This window comes from Neopsephotus bourkii, unplaced genomic scaffold (genome assembly GCF_033783945.1).
Source record: "Neopsephotus bourkii isolate Nb327-2 ecotype Australia unplaced genomic scaffold, CSIRO-AGI_Nbou_v1 NB_740, whole genome shotgun sequence".
NCBI lineage: Eukaryota > Metazoa > Chordata > Aves > Psittaciformes > Psittacidae > Neopsephotus > Neopsephotus bourkii.
The window spans coordinates 3,056,096-3,076,279 of record NW_026901238.1 but is presented as its reverse complement, the minus strand read 5'-3'; the positions used below and the strand labels follow the sequence as shown (position 1 = coordinate 3,076,279).

General features: G+C 39.7%; 1 protein-coding gene across 9 annotated transcripts in view; it reads left to right on the top strand.

Annotated features, from left to right (window-relative positions):
• The window catches only part of NIN (ninein), a 66,534-nt gene that overhangs the window by 41,687 nt on the left and 4,663 nt on the right, over positions 1-20,184 (top strand). For 4 of the 9 annotated variants that reach the window (XM_061354620.1, XM_061354621.1, XM_061354619.1 and 1 more), the window contains 11 exons: positions 2,581-2,706; positions 2,888-2,957; positions 3,860-4,075; positions 4,456-4,569; positions 6,055-6,177; positions 6,737-6,850; positions 8,627-8,773; positions 9,870-10,049; positions 10,572-10,721; positions 11,234-11,332; positions 15,119-15,310. In XM_061354620.1, coding sequence (XP_061210604.1) covers positions 2,581-2,706; positions 2,888-2,957; positions 3,860-4,075; positions 4,456-4,569; positions 6,055-6,177; positions 6,737-6,850; positions 8,627-8,773; positions 9,870-10,049; positions 10,572-10,721; positions 11,234-11,332; positions 15,119-15,310 — 1,531 coding nt within the window. Of the gene's footprint in view, positions 1-2,580; positions 2,707-2,887; positions 2,958-3,859; positions 4,076-4,455; positions 4,570-6,054; positions 6,178-6,736; positions 6,851-8,626; positions 8,774-9,839; positions 10,050-10,571; positions 10,722-11,233; positions 11,333-12,273; positions 12,335-15,118; positions 15,316-17,382; positions 17,430-18,457; positions 18,922-20,184 lie in introns of those variants that run through there. The other 5 variants (XM_061354622.1, XM_061354623.1, XM_061354624.1 and 2 more) reach the window with 5 other exon arrangements.

Below are 20,184 nucleotides of genomic sequence, written 5' to 3'. Positions count from 1 at the left end.
AGGTGTTCCAGAGCTTGCCCCTGTTCCAGTTCCCTCAGGTACTGGATGCCCCTCTCTATTGCCTACATCTTCCTTGAAGGGATACCTTTCCTTCACAGCTGATAGGAGTCACTTCCAGAGGCTGAGGGATTGTATCCCTTTTCAAATTGACTTGTCAACACCTGCTTCCCTATAAAGTGACTCCAGCTGCTTGGATTCTCTACCCTCGAAGACCAGGCTACTCCTGGACTCTCCATTGTCCCAGCATTGTAGCAGCCAGGTGATAATGTGCTCCCATGGACAATGGCTGGAATCTTTTAGTATCTCCTGCAGCTCACTTGGAGACAGGGACCGAGAGTTTACCTCTGGTTCTACCACTTCCTCTGTTTCTTGTGAAAGCCCTGTTTGTCCTGTTTCACTACTCAAGGTGGCTTCCATGTCCCTTTCTTTTTCTGTACAGGAGTGACTGATAGGGGCATGGATTGGTTCTTTGGTTCAGATGCAGTGTCTTTCAGTGGGATTGGAGTGGCTGCAGCATCTGATGTCAGAGTTAGAGTGGAGTAGCTGCAGTGCTCATCACGGGGTTGGAGTAGCTGCTGTGCTCGTTGTCGGGGTTGGAGTAGCTGTGGTGTCTGTTGCTTTGCCATCAGATCCAGAGACCTTCTTTTCCTCTTGAAGGTACTAGATAGTGTTGAGCAGGGCTCTGTAGGCATGGGCCAGGTCCCAGCACGTTGCAGTTATTTGTATCTCTCTGGTATTGCCGGATGACAGTGTACTTTTCTAAAGGTTTTACTAGTTTTTCTTCAGATTTTGCATTTGCTAAGGGGTGAAGCTCCAAAGCACTGGAGGGGCTCACAGACCTAGATACTCACCCATACTATCTCACACACCCTGCCACTCATAACTGTTCAGCCTTGAGGAAGATCTCTTGGCACTATTCTTAAATAGTTGTTTAACCTTAAACAAGACTTGAACCATAAGCAGTATGCTGGTTCCCAGCAAAAAGGCCAGGTTGGTTTCAAGGATATTCAAAATACCCAAGGGATATTCAAAACCTTTGAAATTCTCAAATGCTACTCAAATAGGCTGGTGGGGAAGGTGTGGAAGTTCTCCTCCATAGGTTGGCCCTCCAAGAAGAAAAGGCAAGCAGTATAATTATTAATAGTTCCCATTAGATAGCTTCCAAAGTATAGAGGTGATGGCAATGCTGAGTACATATGCAATTAGCTTCATGACCAGCAATAATATCATGTTACAAGGCATTATTAAGAAATGCTACAAAACCAAGAACCTCAGCCCAGGCACTGTGGATGATAAACATCACTGCAGGGAGCACATACTGCAAGGGTTACATAGTGCAACTCTGAGAGCAAATAAATCAACATTGTGATCTGTGACTATTAAACCAATGCAGCAAATGTTTATAATGAATTTATTTTGACAGGCTCTGGTCAGATCTGTTGTTATCTCAAACCTTTGTGCCCCATGTTGGGCATCAGAAAGGACCCAGCCAGTAACCCAGCACCACACAGCCCCTTGCTCACCCCTCCCTCTGCCTTTCCCCACCGGGTGGGATGGGGAGGAGAATTGTGAGTTAAGAGCAGTTTAATAACTAAAGTACAGTATTATACTACTAATAATTATAAGGGAAATAACAAGGGGAGAGAAGATAGAACTAAAAGGGGAAAAAAATAAAAACAAACTAAAAACCAACCAACAAACAGCAGTGATGCCCAATACAATTGCTCAGCACCCACTGACCAATAACTCAGCCTGACCTGAGCAGCAATCGGTCCTTTCTGGGTAACTCTCCCCCAATTTATATCCTGGGTATGACATGCTGTGGTATGGAAATACCCCTTTGGCTAGTTTGGGTCAGGTGTCCTATCTCTGCTCCCTCCTAGCTTGTACCCCTCCTCACTAGGAGAGCATGAGAGACTGAGAAGTTCTTGATCAGGGTAGGTGCTATTGAGCAATAGTAAAACTTTGGTGTGTTATTCAGCATTGTTCTCAGACTGAAGCCAAAACACAGCACTGTGCTGGCTAATGGGAAGAAAATTAACTCTATCCCAGCCAAAACCAGGACAGGAAAGTAGCTGCAAGTAGCTTAATTATTGTTCAGCACCGGCCTCCTGCAAGAAATTGCTCTTTCAGGTATTACACCATGGCTAAGTTACTTCCTTATAGTTGCCTCGGGACAGAAAAGGCATTTTCCAGTGCTGCTGTTCCCAGCATACTAGACTCCTGAAACATTTCTCTCCTAGCAATCTGCATATTGTGGTGTTAAGTTGCTTAAAGTTATGTTATTTGTAACTTAAGGGCTGAAAGGTATATTACAATATTAGTGTGAAACTTTTATTAGGTATCTTAGAGTTTAACCAACTTCAGCTGTACAAAAACATGCACAAAAAGCCTCTTTTCAGTGATCTGGGGAGCCCTCTTACTAAATGAAACGTAAAATCCATATACTGTTCATACGTAAGTCAATTGTAGCTTTTGCCTGAAATAGTACAGGTAGCTTAGGCTTTTGGTAAATCTTGTCTCTGTGGGTCTAGATGATATACAGAACCAGTTTTCACTTGTCTCGTTTCTCTGTCACAGATTTGAAGCTGAGAAGCTCAGAGAAGAAAATATTATTCTGAAAAATGAAGTGACTTTATTGAATGAGGAGGGTAGTGCTTCCAGCCTGAAACTGAGGGAGCTAAATGGGTCCCAAGAAGAAATGCGGTAAGAATTCAATGGGGCATGTACTGCATATATGCCTTTGGGCTCTTACTGCAGTGCGAACGTGCTGGTTACATCCCTTCTTTCAAAGCTCCTACATGTGTTGGATATACTGTGAAATCTGAAATGGCCTTATTTTCTGCAGTTAATCTGGCTTCTGTTAATAAGCCTTCATTTTTCTTAGGCAAAAGATAGAAGCTGTGAGAAAGGAGAAAGTGGCTGTACAGAAGATGGTTGACAACCTGAAAAAGCAGGTATACGGGCTGAGCCCATAACCTTCTCTGTAGAAATCATCGCTGTAGAAAAGCTGTTCCTTACACGGTCACAAAGGCAGTAGAAATTACCATTGTATATATTTAAACTCTGATAATTGTTCTTATTAACAATGTGGGATTAATGTGAGGCTTGTTTGACCTGATCAGGAAACTGCAATGCTACTGTAACTACCCATCTTACAGCCTTGAGAGCACTTTCCATGGTCAACTTGGAAAGTTTATTTAATAGAAATATAAAGTTAAAATATTTCTTTTGTAGTTACCATGAGTAATGCTCTGCAGTAGCCCATGGGAAGAGAGAGGTTATGTGACTCAGCCTCTACTTATTTCCCAGCTATCTGGGTCTAGGAATGCTGCCAGCCATGACCCTTTGTTCGTATCCATGAGACTGCTACTTTTATTTTAAGGTTGGTTTGTTATGCTAGGCAAAGTAGAAAGTTTAAGTAGTTCTTACATTCACTCCCCTTTTAGTATTGCTTAGTAAAATTCTGCTTGCTCAGAATAATCTCCTAGCTCACCAGCACAACCCTCAGAATATACATCACATGACAAAGAGAAGGAAGAACAGAGTGGTGAGCCAGATGACTGCTGTTATAATTGATATAATTGAGGCCAGTTATGAGAAATCCTGTTTGCAAGGCTGATCATGCATGCAGCAGGTCATCAGGAGGACTCCTACTCCTAAATATGATTCTACTTGATTTGGCCTAAAATTAGAGCATGAAGCAAGTTAAAGAGCTGTAGGGAAATAAAGCAAGCAGTACTACTGGACTCATGACTGTTACATAGAGTAAAGGTAACAGCTCCGCACCACTGTTCAGAGTCATTCAGTTTACTCCCCAGTGTAAAAGCAAATGTAAATGACTGCTTTCCTGATTCAGGTAGTAGATCTGAAGACCAGAAACCAGCAGCTGGACTCTGAAAATACAGAACTCAGCCAGAGGAACTCCAAAAATCAAGCAGATGTGCAGGATCTTAATCAACAACTGGCAAGGGTGCTCAAGCAAAAGGAAAGAGAATCAGGAAAGTGTACCCTGGAAGAATGGGAAAAGGAAAGACTGGTGCTAAAAGAGGAACTGCAAAACTCCAAAATAAAGGTAGAGGATTCCGCTATCTCTAACAGTATGAAATAATTGAACTTCTAGGAGCGTGCAGGTGCCATGGAGTTAGCATCCCATTCCTGAGCTGTGTTGTGCTCTTTCAAAACTGAACTTCCAAATACTAGCTGCAGACTTGCATGTGGGGGGTGGAAGGAAAGTCTGGCAGCAACCAACAGCAGGAAGGTAGAAGTGTTCAGGTTTGCCTTGAAAATGTGGCTTAGTGATACTAAAGATTTACCTGCATTTCCCAGCATCTGTTCTATGCAGTACAGTGCCATCCCAGCTCCAAGCATGTCACTGGCTGCAGCATCCTCTGGGTAATCTTTGTTACTCTGCATGTCTTCTGTGTTGAAACCTGAGCCTTTTACTTTTTGCAGTCATCAAATATGGTGTCTTCCTTGGAGACAGAGCTGTCAAAAATGAAGGTTCAAGCTCACATGCTGGAGCAGGAGAACCACATTCTCAAGCAGGAACTTGAGAAGACAAAACAGGTATGGAAGCTCATTTGAGTGCTGTGAGAGAATGCCGGCTGCCTCTTAAACATGTCCTGCTCTCTTGTCAGAGTTGGAAAGAGTTATTTCTCTAAAGAAGTTATAACAGCAGGGCAATATAAATCCTCTTGGAACAGTCTCTGGGTACAATGCATAGTTGTTCAGATAAGGTTGGTTTCACTTAGCCCTTGCCCGAATGTCTTCCAGAGTAGTGGACCTACAAAGGCAGGCTTTGATAATGAAGGCAAAGACTTAAAGCTCTAATCAAGGAATAGATAGGGCTTTTCTAGTTTATGCAGATGGGATAGAACCGCATATTATATAGTCACAGAACGGTTTGGGTTGTAGGAAACCTTAAAAAACCATCTAGTTCCAAGCCCTCTGCCACAGTCAGGGACACCTTTCACTAGACCTGGTTGCTCAAAGCCCCATCTAACCTGGTCCTGTGTAGCTCAGTTTAAGGACTGGTCTCTGCCAGCACATCATTTCAGAGCGAATTCCTATTGTTAAACCCATCTGGAGACTTCAACATCTCATAGCTCCTGAGGATAATTTCCTGGAGAGCCTGGTTATCACCTGTCTAAGCACGGTTCAATTGGCTGTAAATATATGCTAATAAACACAGATAATGAAGGCTACAAATGAGTTAGCTCTCTTGATTAGGGCTTCATAAAGTAATTCTCTTTACAGTGTAAAGTACTCATTTGATGTATCCAATGCTTAGAATAGATAATGGTCTTAAAAAGCAAAAGCAGATGAGACCTATTCAGTAGAGAGTGGATTGTGGCTTGGGTGTAATTAAAGACAGAAGATTGAGTGGGCAAAAACAGAACAGCATAGGAGAAAGCAGAGTGTTCACATAATCACAAAATAGTTAGGGTTGGTAAGGACCTTAAGATCATCTAGTTCCAAACCCCCTTCCACGGGCAGGGACGCCTCACAGCAGACCGTGTTGCCCAAGGCTCTGTCCCACCTGGTCTTGAACACTGCTAGGGATGGAGCGTTTACTTCTCTGGGCACCCTGTTCTAGTGCCTCACAACCTGCACAGTAAAGAACTTCTTCCTTATATCTCTCTGAACTTACTCTCTTTAAGTTAAAACCCAATACCCCTTGTAGTATTGCTACAGTCCCTGATGAAGAGTCCCTCTCCAGCATTATTTTAGGCCCCCTTTAGATACTGGAAGTCAACAGTAAAGTTTGAAGGGATTTTTTCCCCTTTCATAGAAGAGGCAGAGAAGAACCAGCCCTAATGCAAATCCCAGGAATCACAGGGCAATTAGGAATCCTTAGCACTGCTGTTGCAGAAAGGATCCCTGGATCATATGAAGTATACTCATATGGTCATTTGTACTGAATTGGAGTACACTTCCCTCTTCCACTCTATGCAGAGTGGGACGCTTGGCCTTGAAGAGAAGACGGTGTAACACTTGCATGCAAAATCTGAAACAGCACAGAAATGTAAGCGAGGGGTTTGTTTTCTACAGCTGCCCAGATGTCCTGATCTCTCTGACCTTCAGAATGAAGTTGCGAGCTTAGTTTCTAAAAACGAAAAGCTGCAGAAAGAAAAGGAAGCCCTGAGTGAGGAATTAAACAGATGCATTGATAAGGTAAGAAAGAACTGCAAATTCGTATCACTGCTATGTGCTGTGATGAGCTGTTAAAATTCTTGTATCATTATCTGTCACCCTAATCTGTAAAACTGCTTTGGATTGTTTTCTTTTTTATTTCCCTTCAAGCCAGATAAAGGCTTAATTGCCACTGCCTTGTTTTGTTTGGTGGGTTTCCCCCCTAGCTGGTCTTAAAGAAAAAGCTTCAATTTTGGAGTGCAGCTTTACTGTAATTTGATTACACAGAAAATTCCAGACATTGCAAGGGACACAGGCCTGGCTATACACATTGCAGCAGTACAAGGAAGACAGTGTTCTTGCACTTGTATTGCAACTTTTACATCTTGTAACTCTGAGCTCGAGCAGTGTAGCTAGTATGCACACTGTAAATAATGATCCTGTTGTGTGGAGATTCAGGGCTGGGAGCTGGGGAGGGGATGGTCTGCTCTCATGCATTTTCTTTGCATAGCTGTAAGGCTCTCTAGCTTATCTCTCAAAGTCAAATTGAGTTAAAGCAAACCCTGAATGACTCAGGCTTACCAGTGTAATCTTATTTCAGGTGGCTAAAGCAAGCTGCTTAGAGAATGAAGTTGGCAGCTTGAAGCAGGAACAGAAGTCCTGGGAACAGCAGAGTCAGACACTGAAAATGCAACTCACAGTTTCACAAGAAAAGGTATAAAGGTGTTGTGAAAGATGAGTGGTTTGGGGTCTCTCAGACCATCAAAGGTATTAGCAAGAACAATTTTAACATGGTTTATAAAGGCACGACTTAGAAGAATTTGGTAGCAAGATTCACTCTATTACTTACTACATGGATGAAGCATACAGAGGAAAACAGAGGTAAAATCGATCTAAAGATGATTGATACAGAGACTGAAGGCACAAAGGATAAGGGAGACTCTCCTGTTGAGTCATGAGGTTCAGATTGGACCCCCTTGCTTTCTAAACAGCTAAAAGAGCCTAGGCACATTTTAGTCTCAGAGTTTGTCAGTGGTATTTATCTAAAGGGTTCCAAGTGTCATTAAGCAGCAGGTTGTAGTTTTAAAGTGAATCACACTTGATTATTAAAGCTAATACACACTTGTAATCAAATACCTGAACCGACACACATGCACACACGCATAATATATATATGTACATACATATGCATGTAAAGATATACATATATATATAAAGGATCCTGTTAAAAAATTCTCTCAGATGCAGTGAAAATACTCACATAGGCTTTCTCAGCATTCCTCAAGTGGTGAAGGGTTGAGTATCAGTGAGCAGAAATAATGGCCCAGGTAAATGGTTCTCCTATTTTGTAAACTTGAGAGTTTACAGACTCTGAGAGGTGTTCCAGTCAGAGGGAGATACCTTGCTGCAGTCCACTGTGGTCCAGGAGAGCTCAAAGGGTCTCTCTTAGGATCTTGGCTTTAGTCATCAGTGAATTTCCACCCTGGCCTCAGTTCTATGTCAGTGTCACCAGTCACACAACAGTTATGTTTTAGGTTGTCAGGGAATGACTGATCATCCCAAAAGAGCTCCTGGTATGACTGGGGAATGCCCAACCATCCACATTTGTGTGCTGCTCCCTACCTTTGCTATGCAACCAGAGTTGTTGGTAATGTCAAGGAGTGCCCAGCTGCCCAACTCTACATCTGTGCAAAGGCTGAATTCCTGGGGAAGCGGAGAGGTCCAGGAGGCAGGGAAGGGGTGGCTTGCATCACCACAAATAGTGATTTTTATTATAGCCCCAGATCAAAAGCATTTTTATAATCTCTTGTACTGTTTTTTTTTTTTATTTATTTAAAAGCAGCCGTCTTCTAATGTGTACAAAGATGTCATGCAGCTAGGAATGGCTGCTTCGATGGGCTTTCAAAGTGATGTTCTTAAAGGGCAAGAGGAACCCTGTTAAATGCAGTGAGGGATTTTTTTCCCCCAGAATAAGCTATGTTGTTTTGCATCTACGGCCAAGTTACTTTTGCTAGTTCATTCTGCTCAGTTATACCTGAAATACTGCAGAGGTTCTACTGTTGCCGTCTTCTTTTCTGGCAGTGGCTCATCTCTCTCCAGGCAGGGAAGGGGAGCGAATGGCTATCTGCTTGGCCGACAACACTTGGGTTTTCTTGTTGGCCAGGGGCTGCCAGGAAGAATAAATAATTCAAGAGAAATATTCACTTCCCAGCACATCACTGTAAATATTCAGGGAACAAGAATGTGTCTCTGAATGCAGTGTTGTGGCTGAATTCAAAGTGGATCGCTACTGATTGGGAACAGAAAGTTAAAATCATTTGGCATTTTTAAAGAGGGCTGTCAGCATTGTAACTTCTTCGTTCCTTTTCTTCTCTCCTTCTATCAGAGACCCTAAATGTGTGTGGTATGTGGTGCATACACGTCGAAGCAGACCAAGGTTACAAGAAATGTTGGTCCAGCAAATGCCAAGCTGTTTTCTTGCTCGTTACAGGTTCAGAGTCTAGATGAAACACTGCAAAATACAAACCTTCAAATGTCCCGACTAAAATCAGACTTACGGGTGATGCAACAGGAGAAGGAAACTCTTAAACAAGAAGTGATGTCTTTACACAAGCAACTGCAAAATGCAAATGAAAAGGTAACAGACTTCAGGTGCCTCAAAGTCAGTCAACTTTGCATGTCAGAATTACAGACACTGGCTGCTGCTTTTCTGTAGCTGCCTTCTTTACAATGGCTCACCCACTAAAAGAACACATAGTGCTGCAGGCTTGAGCAAGTAGACTGAGTTGTGCAACTATTGATTTCTTATTATTATTTCTAAACAAGTGATGTAAAGCTAATAATTAACAAAAAAACCTGAAAGGCAGTGGGTACAAAAAAGCCTTATTTTAATGTTGGCTTCTGTATTTTGTAGTTTTCTATTTTAAAATGGCTAATTATAATTATGTTATTATATTGGCTATAGTTATAGGTAACTATAATTAGTCTTGTTTGATTGTATATAATGTGCAGATTTTAAACTTATTTTTAGAAAACTTACTGTAAGTTTTGAACATAAGGACAGGGGATAGTCAGTGCGTCTCCTGAGGCTGCGAATCTGTGGACAATGTATAAATTTACACCTATCAAAGCTATAATCATTGACAGTCAAACCAGTAATTGACAGGGGGGTTCTTATTTAAGTCACACTTGGTTTTGAAAGGCATGGTATTATATCAGCCTCAACTGATGAGGAACTGTAACTGAAGGAGGGTGTAGACAGCGGTGTTGGGATTGGTATTATAAATTCAGTTAGTACTTTGGCTTGTTTGCCATGTAATTAAGGAATATTTAATGTCCCCTTGGAAAAGAGGCTGTTTCACAATTGTACAACAGGAACTAAATTACAGCTATTACTGAATAATATATAATACTGAGTTCTATTATGTGCTTGATAAGGCTGTGAAACGGAACAAAATTGCTGTTTTGTAGTGTTAAACTCTGTGCACTCCTATCAGCTATTCTGATGCAGCACTATTAGCTATGATTTTAGCAATGGGAAGCACTTCGGGTTTGCAGTGCGATTAGGGTGTTGGGTTTCTTAGTGGAAAATGGTGTGTAGGCTGGGAGGAAGACTGGAATCCTGTGACTTTAGAGTCTGCAGTTACTGAAAGCCTACTTAAAAACTCACCTGAATAGAGAAAATGTCTGCTTCTTTGTTCAAGGCCTAACCCTGCAATTCTGTCTGTCTTAAGAATCGGGTTCTAGAACTGGCTGTGCCTTCCTCAGGGCTGCAGGACCAACAGCAGCAAATACACTGGGATGAGCTGGACCAGCTGACGAAACAGGAGCAGCAGCTGCTCAGGCAGGAGAATGAGAGGCTGCAGAGAGAAGTGCAGAGTGCTAAAACTGACCTGACTCACTCCAGGGAGAAGGTAACCAGAGCAAGCTGACAGATCACAGAGGCAGTCTTTAGTGATTCTTGTTCAGCAGTGGGTTATAAAGGAAGGGAATGTTGTTCATTAGCTTTGAATAGAAACGTTTGCGGAAAGAATGTGTAATGGAGTAGAGTTTCTTTATATCTGCACCTAATTAGCAGACACGCTTATGATGGTCTTAAACAGCTCTTCATTTAAAAGAAAATCCTGATAACTCCTAAGTTTCTGATCTGACTTCCATTTAACACACTTCAATTTTTTTCTTTATAAAAAAAAATAAAATAAAATCTTGATATTCCTGGCACTCCTTGTGCATTTCTTGGCTCACAGTATTAGGCAGATTATGGGGAGGAGGAAGGGAAATAAGGATGAGATGGTCAAAGCTAAAATGTCAAAAAATCTGTAACGAGTTTGAAGTCCATTGGTACTCAGTATTTTAGATGAAGCAGATGCGATTTGATTTTTTTTTTTAATGGTCTGGAATATCTGTCAACATCCGTTCATCTCTGGTCTCTTTAGATCCGACAGTTGGAATCTACTATCCTTTCCCTCAAGCACCAAAAGCATCAAAGCCAGTTGGGCATCATCAAAGCCATAGAGCAAGAGAAATTAAGCTTGAAGAGAGAGTGTGAACAGCTTCAGAAGGAGTTGTCATCTGCAAACAGGAAGGTTAGTTTTAGAGGGCAAATACGTGACTCAATGCGGTACTTTCCATCTCTAAGAACTAATGTGGTAAGCAGTGAATTTTCTTCTTTTTCTCTGAGCTTTCAGCTTTCTGTCTCTTGTGAATCCCTGTCCCAAGGAGCTGATTGTCTTCTGTAGTTCTGCAGAGCATACAGCATGGAAGTCCTGCCAGGGTGCTGCATGCTTTCTAGTTGGTTCTAGCAGTTCAGTGGTGGAACATAAGAACTACAAACAAAATGTCACCTGTTCCAAGTGCTCAGCAATACATAGGGCTTACATTACCACTTCAAGATTAAACCCGGCTGATTCTTTACAACTTGTCAGAGGTGCTGCATAGCATTATCTTAGACATCACTTTCAGCAAAGCATTAGGCTTGTCTAAATACTTATGTCTTTTAATCCTGAATTGTCTTCATGTGCAATGATTTGTGACTTGCATATGGGGGGGGTGTGGGTGGATAAAATAAGGAACTAAGGAAACTTCTTGTCTTTAACAGATCAGTCAGATGAATTCTCTTGAACGTGAACTGGAAACCAGCTCAGAAAATGAAGGGCTAAGGAAAAAGCAGGTCAAACTGGATGATCAGTTAATGGAGGTACTTGTCAGTCAGTGCTGAATAGTGTGGGGCTTTGTCAGTATCTCCCTGAATCTATGAATTTATTTAAAAACAACTTTTAAATGTGTAGGAAAAGTGAAAACTTAAAGGAAACCAGAAGAATTAATCTCCCCCAATGCCTAATCTCATCTTCGTGATCAAGGTGTTAGTGTGGCAAACTGGCTTCTTTGAAGCATGTTGTGGTTTATCATAATTCATGTAAGCCTTCTGATGTCAAATCAAATAGCAAAGAAATTTATTGCTGTGCTTGAGGCACTTTCCTCTTCCTTCCTAAAACATGTCATCTCACTTTTCCTAACTAATATTTGTATAATGCTGCTCTTAATGTACAAACCTGTTCATACTAGAGGAATAATTTGCTGAATTTAAGCCTTGATACCCTATCTAGATCATGACAGGGCAGCAGTCTTGCCTAAACTTGAGGTCCTGAATTTGAGATTAAAACATAATATTTAAAGAAAAACCAAACATCGCAATTTTGACTTGTTCCATAAATCAAAGCATCTTCTAGTTGAGGACTTTGCAACACTTTATTAGGAGACTTCATGTTTTTCATCAAGAGAGCAAATGGGAAACATTATGCTGAATATAGTATGTAATTTGCTATAAAATTGCGAAAACTTTATTAGAAAAGATCCGATTTTTTTACAAGTTACTGAAAAGACTGTTTATGTGCCATCTGTTTTTGTTTATATGCTCTTAATTGAGCTTTGGGAAAACTCCAAACACTGTTAAACTCTTCAATATTAACACTAAGCATGGAATTATGTTTTCTCCTAAAATTTGTATTTCAAACATGCAGGACTTTTGTTACTCCTGATAACATTTTCCCAGCAGGTGTGTATAACACTTAGCACTTTATGACTTCTAACTTTCTCTTTTGTGCCTGTTCTCCTTCTGTTTGTGGCTAACCTGTCTAGAACTCAGTGGTTGGAACTAGCAGAGAAGGGTGCAGTTCTCTTTCTGAAATAGTGTGCGAAGGTAGAGCAATCATTTTCAATGTACTACCACAGCATGGAGATAACGTGTTTCTTTTATGGATTTTTTTTTTCTTCTGTGCATCTCTTAAGTAAAGAAGCCACTATTCATTTTTATAGAGTGTCAGAATGGTCTGGGTTGGAGGGGACCCTAAAGCTCATCCAGCTCCAACCCCCCCTGCTGTGGGCAGGGACACCTTCCACTAGATCAGGTTGCTCAAAGCCCCATCAACCAATTTCAGTGTAAAAGTTTTATTCTTTGTTGTTAGTATATATCATGCAAGTTGACTCTGTATGCCAAGAAGTTGCATACTTCTAAGGCATTGCCATGAAAATGGAAAGAAATGACCAACTGAATCCAAAAGAATTAAACTCAGCATAAGAAAATGAAAAGTGGCTCAACTCCTTCCTTTTAACCTGTTGACTGTGAGGCTTGAAGGTGTTTGCATATTTACTCTGATATCTGCATGCTTTTTCACCACTATCAAATGTTTCCTTAATTACTTATTAATTAATAACACTAAATGAGATGTGATTACACTTAGTGTCATCTCTAGTAGTTTAGCAAGTTTGTTACTGTTCTGTTTTCTTCCACAGAAGAATGCAGTAAGTCTATATTGTTTTCATTAGCCAAGCAAATGGTATTTATTTTTAAGAAGCGTTAACATTGACAGTTTTTTCAGCTGTTTCATTAGATACTCATGTACATCACAACCTTACAGGGAAATCCTAAACAAATCCCATCAAAACCTCTTTAATTTCACTGTTTATATTATCAGTAAAGAATAGCTCCTTTACAGACAAGTTGATTCAAGAGAATCTTCTCACAGCTTTAAAAAAAATACAAATAGTTTTATTTTAAGCTACTTTAACATATTTCCTGTCTACCTGGGCCAGCAGAGATGTAGAGAGGCAAACATGGCAAGAAGAGCTGTGCCATTATGAAAAATGCTTATTTACATTAGAGATGGCCTCAGTAACTGAAATATGTTAGGAAGTGACGCCTTAATTGTACCACTTGTGAAAGGAAAAAAAAAATTAGACATAATCCTATGTGCCTTTTCCTAAGGGAATAGAGTAATGGTTTTCAGGTAACAGGTGAGAATTTTATGAGGATGTCAACTGGGGACCTTTATGGAAAGAAAGTATTACTCTTATGCAAATTCAAGCTGCAAATCGGCTTGTCTGAAATGTCAGGAGTGTTTACTGTACAGTTCTGGTCTTTTATTAGTACTATTAACTCTTACAATGTGAGCTAGTCTTACCTGGATTTCCCCTTAGTCTAGAAAAATGCCGAATTGTTTCATGTGACTATCTTAGCTCTTAATATTCTCTGAGAGATCATCTAATGCTGGGACAGTTATCTAACTTGGTCTGTCGTGGTTGCAAAGCTACTATAGTAAGGCAATGTCAGAAATGCTTCTTCTCTAGCCACTTCGACCCAGTAACTGTCACAAGCACTGCTTGGCAGCAGCACTCACTGAAATGTGGGGAAGCTAAACTGTTTGGGTCAAGTCTGTTCTGAGCTGCAATCTTTGCTGTAGCAAGGACTATCAAGAGTGTGATCCTTTTGTCCCTGGTGACATGCCTAGTTTTACCAACAAAAACTTCTTTGGTACCGTAATTTTAACAACCACCATTACACACAAACTATCTGTTAGTGTCTGTTGCCTTTACATTAAACAGACTTGCTGATGCATTTTGTAAGCTTTTATTTTCTTACTTCAGATTGTTATGTGCATCCTTCTGTATCTCAGGGGCCCCTCTGAGTATACTTTTGCTTATGTAGCACATATAGTCAGGTCTCCAGACTCAGTATCAAACTCTGCTTGTGGTATGTCTCAAAATGAAAATTATAAAATATGTTAACATTACTACAGTCAGTAGTGAACATAAGGGAAAATATATGTGGGGTTCCAGATACTCAATTCTGAATACTATAGCAGCAGGCATCAAATTACTTAAGTCATCATACATGACACTGAAAATTCATTTTGCCTTTGAGAATGTTCTTTCTCCATTGTGGATTGAAGATGAGAAATACTCAGCAGTGGTGGACAGTCTCTTCAGCCTGCCTCGTGCTAGTGTTATTTGGAAGTGGATGCTATTCTTAGAAAAGCTGATGAGATCAAGGTTAAAATTAAAAAGCACTATTAAGTTAAAGCTCACCACAGGCACATTTAACTATGATAGGATTTTATCAGAAATTCAGTGAATTTTTAATTCAAATCTGAAATTCATAGCATCCTAGAATGGTTTAGGTTGGAAGGGACCTAAGATCACCCAGTTCAACCCCCCATGCAATGGGCAGGGACACCTTCCACTAGACTAGGTTGCTCAAAGCCCGTCCAACCTTGTCTTGAATGTTTCCAGGGATGAGGCAGCCACAGCTTCTCTGGGCACCCTGTGCCAGCGCCTCACCACCCTCATGGTAAAGAACTTCTTCCTAACATCTAATCAAAATCTACCCCCTTTCACTTTAAAGCCATTCCCCTTTGTCCTATCACTACATGCTCTTCTAAAAAGTCCTTCCACAGCTTTCTTGCAGGCCCCTTTAGGTACTGAAATTGTAAATCAAAGCTCAGATTCCTTTATATTTCAGAATTGCAGATAAAGATGCATTTTTTTGTCATTGGAAAGAGAAAAGCTGCCTCTTTAGCTTCTGAGTTCAGGCTTGTTTCTCTTTAATACAAGAAATTGTTCAAGAGTAAACCAGCATCGCCAAAAGGTATCTTGTATGTATGGCAGTGCTGCTTTCTCCTGATGGCTGATTTACTCTGCTCTTCAGATGCTCCACTCAAACACCAGTGTGATACTTAGCCACTCACCGCATTCCCGGGAGCTCCAGCAGCAAGGCTGTGCTATGGTGCCCAAGGAACAGTTCCTGCAGCTCCAACACCAGCTACTACAAGCAGAGAGGAGGAGTCAATGTCTTCAGGAAGAACTTGAAAACAGACCCTCTGAAACAAATATGCAACAGGTAAAGCTCTCATTACTCTACAGGTTACAACTTTAAAAGGGTATCTGCTTTGTTTCTGGGTTTTTTCAACTTCTGTTGAGATCCGTTCTCTGTTTATGCCAGTTCAAAAATTAAAATTCATTCTATCAAACATGTACAAAACAACCCTTTCTTATTTAGCACGTTCAGCTTAAGCCATAGCTTAATTCTAAAGTCCTTGTAATGTTTCTGAGCTAAAAAAACATTCCCATCCACACACAACTGGCTTTTCTCCTTATGATCAGTGTGCAGTAAGTGTTTGTAGGTTGGGGTTTTTTGTTTTCTTTACCTTATGTTGATGTCTGGAAACATTGTTTTAAAAAATACATTACCTATTGCACAAGCACATACTCATCACATATACAATACTAGTTTGGGCTGTTGCTGTCACATGGAGTTCTGTCAGCTGTAGTAAAGCAGAATTCAAACAAATTAATCCTTGTTATAAGGTCATCTTATCTTCATTATTTGGCCATGAGAAAAGATGTTGTTTAGAGAGCACTGCTTTTCCTTAGAAATGCCAATGTTGAAGTTCCTGTATGATGGTAACAGTCTAATTCGAAGGGAGATTACATCCACTGCACATACTCAACAGAGTCACGTTTAGTAGTGTTTGTTGGGTTTAGCATGTAAAACTGAATTATAGGCAATAAGTAGAACAATTTGTCTCTCCCATATAAAAATTAAGTTTGGGACTAGGCTTACCAAATCATAGCATCACAGAATGGTTTGGGTTGGAAGGGACATTGAAGACCATCCAGTTCCAACTCCCTGCCACGGGCAGGGACACCTTCCACTAGACCAGGTTGCTCCAAGCCCTGTCCAAACTGGCCTTGAACAGTGCCTGAAATGGGGCAGCCACAGCTTCTCTGGGCACCCTGTGCCAGTGCCTCACCACCCTCACGGTGAAGAACTTCTTCCTTTTATCTAACCTGAATCTCCCTCTGTCAGTTTAAAACTGTTCCCTCTTGTCTAAATTTCTGTTTGGCTCAGGCCATAGGTCTTACACAGTATTACAACTTACGAGAAAAGATAAAGCTCTAAATAACTCTAGATAAAATACTAACACTTTTATTTATCTCTTAACAGGAAAAAAAATACCAAACAACAAACGAACTTTACATTCTAAACTCAGATATCAGTTACACTTTTTAAAAAAATAAGACCAAGTCTTTGAAGTCTAAAAATATCTGAATGTGTTTATAGGATATTCTGGAAAAAAAGGTATTATGGAGAGAGCATATATACAGTAGCAGTTTCTGTAGTTTCAAAAAATCAGAGTAAGAATTCTTTTTTTAAGAAAGGCATAAATTCAAAGTTCCCCCCCCCAAAAAAAAAAAATTGCTTAACAGCAACTAATATAGGATGAGTAAATCAATTGTAAGGTTCTCTGCCTTTCAGCTGAGTCCTAATAGAAGTGCATTACCACAGCTTAATGTGCTTGGTGCCAGACAGTGGCAAGTGAAGCCTGCCATTTAGTTTTGAAATCAATAAAAGCCATATTACATCAGCAGCATCTGTAAATGAATGTGCTGTGTATTGCATTAAGAGGGATAACTTTATCATTTTGCCTTTGAAAGCCTGAGAAACAGTTTGCAAACTGGTCACATCCTGGAACTTGCGGTTCTACAGATAAATCACTTCTACAGTTCCTGTAACAGCTTTTATTCTGGGAAGCTTCTTGAATTTAAAAATAGTTTCAGAGAGGCTTTGCAAATATTTGGTGCCAATGCACTAATTCAGTTAATCCATTTAATTTTTTCCTATCATGTTGGTTTTTTGTGTGGTTATATTGAATCAATATTCCAGTTTATAACATCTCCTACACCTTTTTTTTTATGGGCTTTACTAGATAACTTTGTAAAATCATTATTAAATATATGCATTCTACAACTATAAACAAGGCCAAATTTGTTTTAGTTTAGTCAAAGTGTCAACTTCGACATTTCTGTAAGCACATTTGCTTTAATTCTCACTGTTAATTTTTCTGCATTGTCCTGATGTTCAGCGTTAGCATCTAGTTGAGCACATGTCCATTTTAATGTCCCCTTTAGCATCTTGAAAAATTGCATCCTAATCTCTGTTCATCACCTTTTCACCAGTGAGTACAATATCAGGTTATGTCCATTCTGTCTGTGTAAATTTAGTCAGTTTTGCTACTACTGCTTTGCACTCTGCAGCTTTCTTAGATCCTGAGTAATAGGTATTTGGAGTCATCCCCTTCCACTTTGGAATTCTTGTGTTTATCATGCTTTGCAATTTTCGTTGCTTTTTTGATCATGGCTATGGTGATCTGTGTTTTTATCCATTTTGCAGTCAGTATTGAGCTATTGTCCTCCAAAACTACTGTCATAAGTTCAAATTTCACTAATTTAAAACTCCTGAGCCTCTTCTGCTGTGTATACCTGTGTGAACTCTTCTGAATTCCCAATGACTGTTTTTGCTCTGTCTAGTGCTGTGATTCTTGCATACTGAACAGTAACAACGCACTTGTTCTCATATTCCTTGCTCAACAACTAGATTTGGGAGCCTGTTAATGACCCAATCTTTCCTTAAGTCCTCTTAGAACATCTGCTAACCTATATTTTTGTCAAAGTACTTAGAGTTGCTCAACTTCCCCTTTCTTCAGCTCTATTTCAAAATTCAAATCACCTCTGACCAACTGCTTGTTCTCCTGCCTTAGGAAAAGGCTTACTACTAGGTTTAACTGCAAGTAAGCTTTCAAAGGTGGTCAGTTGGACTATACTTTTCAGAAATGTTATTTGGCAATTCGAGGTTTTATATATGCATGTATTGAGAGAGGCAGATGATTTCCTCTAAGAAACAACTACTAATTGCTGTTAATTAATGCCACTGATGGTTTTAAATCCCTCAAAAACATGGATGAGCCATCTGAAGAGTCCTTACATTTAGAAAATGCATCCTGAATATCTCCTCAATTGCATATGTGTAGTGCTAATACTAATAGAGAAATCTAATATGTAATACTCTGAATATTTTCTTGTGTGTGTGTTTTTGTCTTGTGTTGCTTGCTTTGCTTGTATTGGTGGTTTGCTTTAAGTATACATAAGTATTTAAAAGAAAATCTGGATATCAGGGTGAAGTATCCCACTTGCCTTCTTTCTCTAGGCCTTGCTACCGGAGCAGCGAGCAGTGCATGCAGATTCCTACCGGAGGATTGGGCACCTCTGACAGCTTGGCTGCTTATGATTTCATTCCTTACCATGATAAACACACACAAACACACGAACTGGCATAAGCTGAGAAACTTGAGGATCAAATTATTTTGTACTTTTTCTTTAAAAAAAAAAAGTCTCCACAGTGTTATTTATTTCTGTAGAAAGCTATTTTGTGCAAGTTTATAAGCTGTCTTTTTTAATTTGTTGCAAAGACTTTTTATTTATGTTATTTAAAATACGGGGTTGTTCAGTGTGGAAAGAGACTATTTTTTCTCAAATGGAACTAATTTTATATGAGATTTGAAGAAAACCTGAGGTGTTTATACTCCATTTTTGTATAAGATGTATAAACTTTTTAACAGGGAAAGATGACATTTTTGATGTAAATGAAAAATAAAATTGCTTTAAACATAATGTCTCTTGTCTTAATAGTATCAATAGTTTCAGCTTTGTGAACAAGATTTAACAAATTTTAGACACGGTATTTGTCTTTGATACCGAGGATTGTCATATCAGTATTTCTGGAAAAGATTTCTAATAGGAATGTACTTAAGTACAGATACTCAACTTCTCTATAGCAGATGTACCAGCACATGTAAGGAAAGAATTTGCATAGTACATGGGCATATTCTATTTATTGTAGCCATAAAGTAAACAGGCAGTGTGAGAAAGGGGAAAATTAACACACCAGTTTCTTGGACAACAATTTTTACTCTTTGTCTCAAATTACCAAATTAAACTAGATTTTTAATTCTTTAATAGGTTAGCAAAACACTTCCTTAAGGCCTGTGATTTTTTTCTAGATGGGAGCCATGAACCATTTCAGCTCTGTTCTCAAAGATCTTTTTGCTTCTAACTTTCTAATGACCTTAGAGCTAACACTGCAGCTGGCTTCTCTTGTTAAACATGAACTAATACAAAGTTAGAATGTTCTCAAATCAACTTTAGGGCAAAAAGAACCCCAGGTATCATGGGTGTTGAGACCACTATAAATTCTTAGTTTCCACTTAAATACTCACTCAAGGCTCTTGCAGCCCGTTGTCAGCTATGTTTTTGAATTCCAAACTATGAACGATAGCTCAAGATAACTTGGCTACTAAATCCCCTGCAATTTCTGCTTAGTAATAATTTTTTAATCCAGGAAAATATCCAGTCCAGCAACAGTGTAAAGCTGCTTTCTGTAGACTAACTTTTTTTCCGATTTTTCACAAGTTAAATAGTCATACAGCCCCTTATATAGATTTAAGGAATTTCTGGTGTTATAACAAATAAAATGTTGAGTGGACTTCAATCAGTCCCCTAAGAGGATCTTTCTACAGTAGTTTAGATGAGCAACTACCTACCTGAAACAATCTTCCCGCAGTTTTTCATTTATCTTCCCAGAAGTGTGAAGGTGCTTTGGTTTTGATGGTATGTCCTGTGGGGGAGGTTAGTGCTCTCTCAAAGTTAATCTTCTCAGGTGACTTCCTAGAATTAGAGTAACACGGTAGCTTTAAAATAAAAGACTCCCTTTCCTGGCTGTCAGTGTCTAAAATTCTCAGATACAACCAACCTTGCTTGTAGTTCCTGATGTTTCTGTTTTATTTGGGAAAAATCCATTCAAATGTTGGTGTAATGGGCACTCCAGTAAGTTGCTAGACTGTTACCTCGCTGAAGAAAAAGAAGAAAACCTTTTTA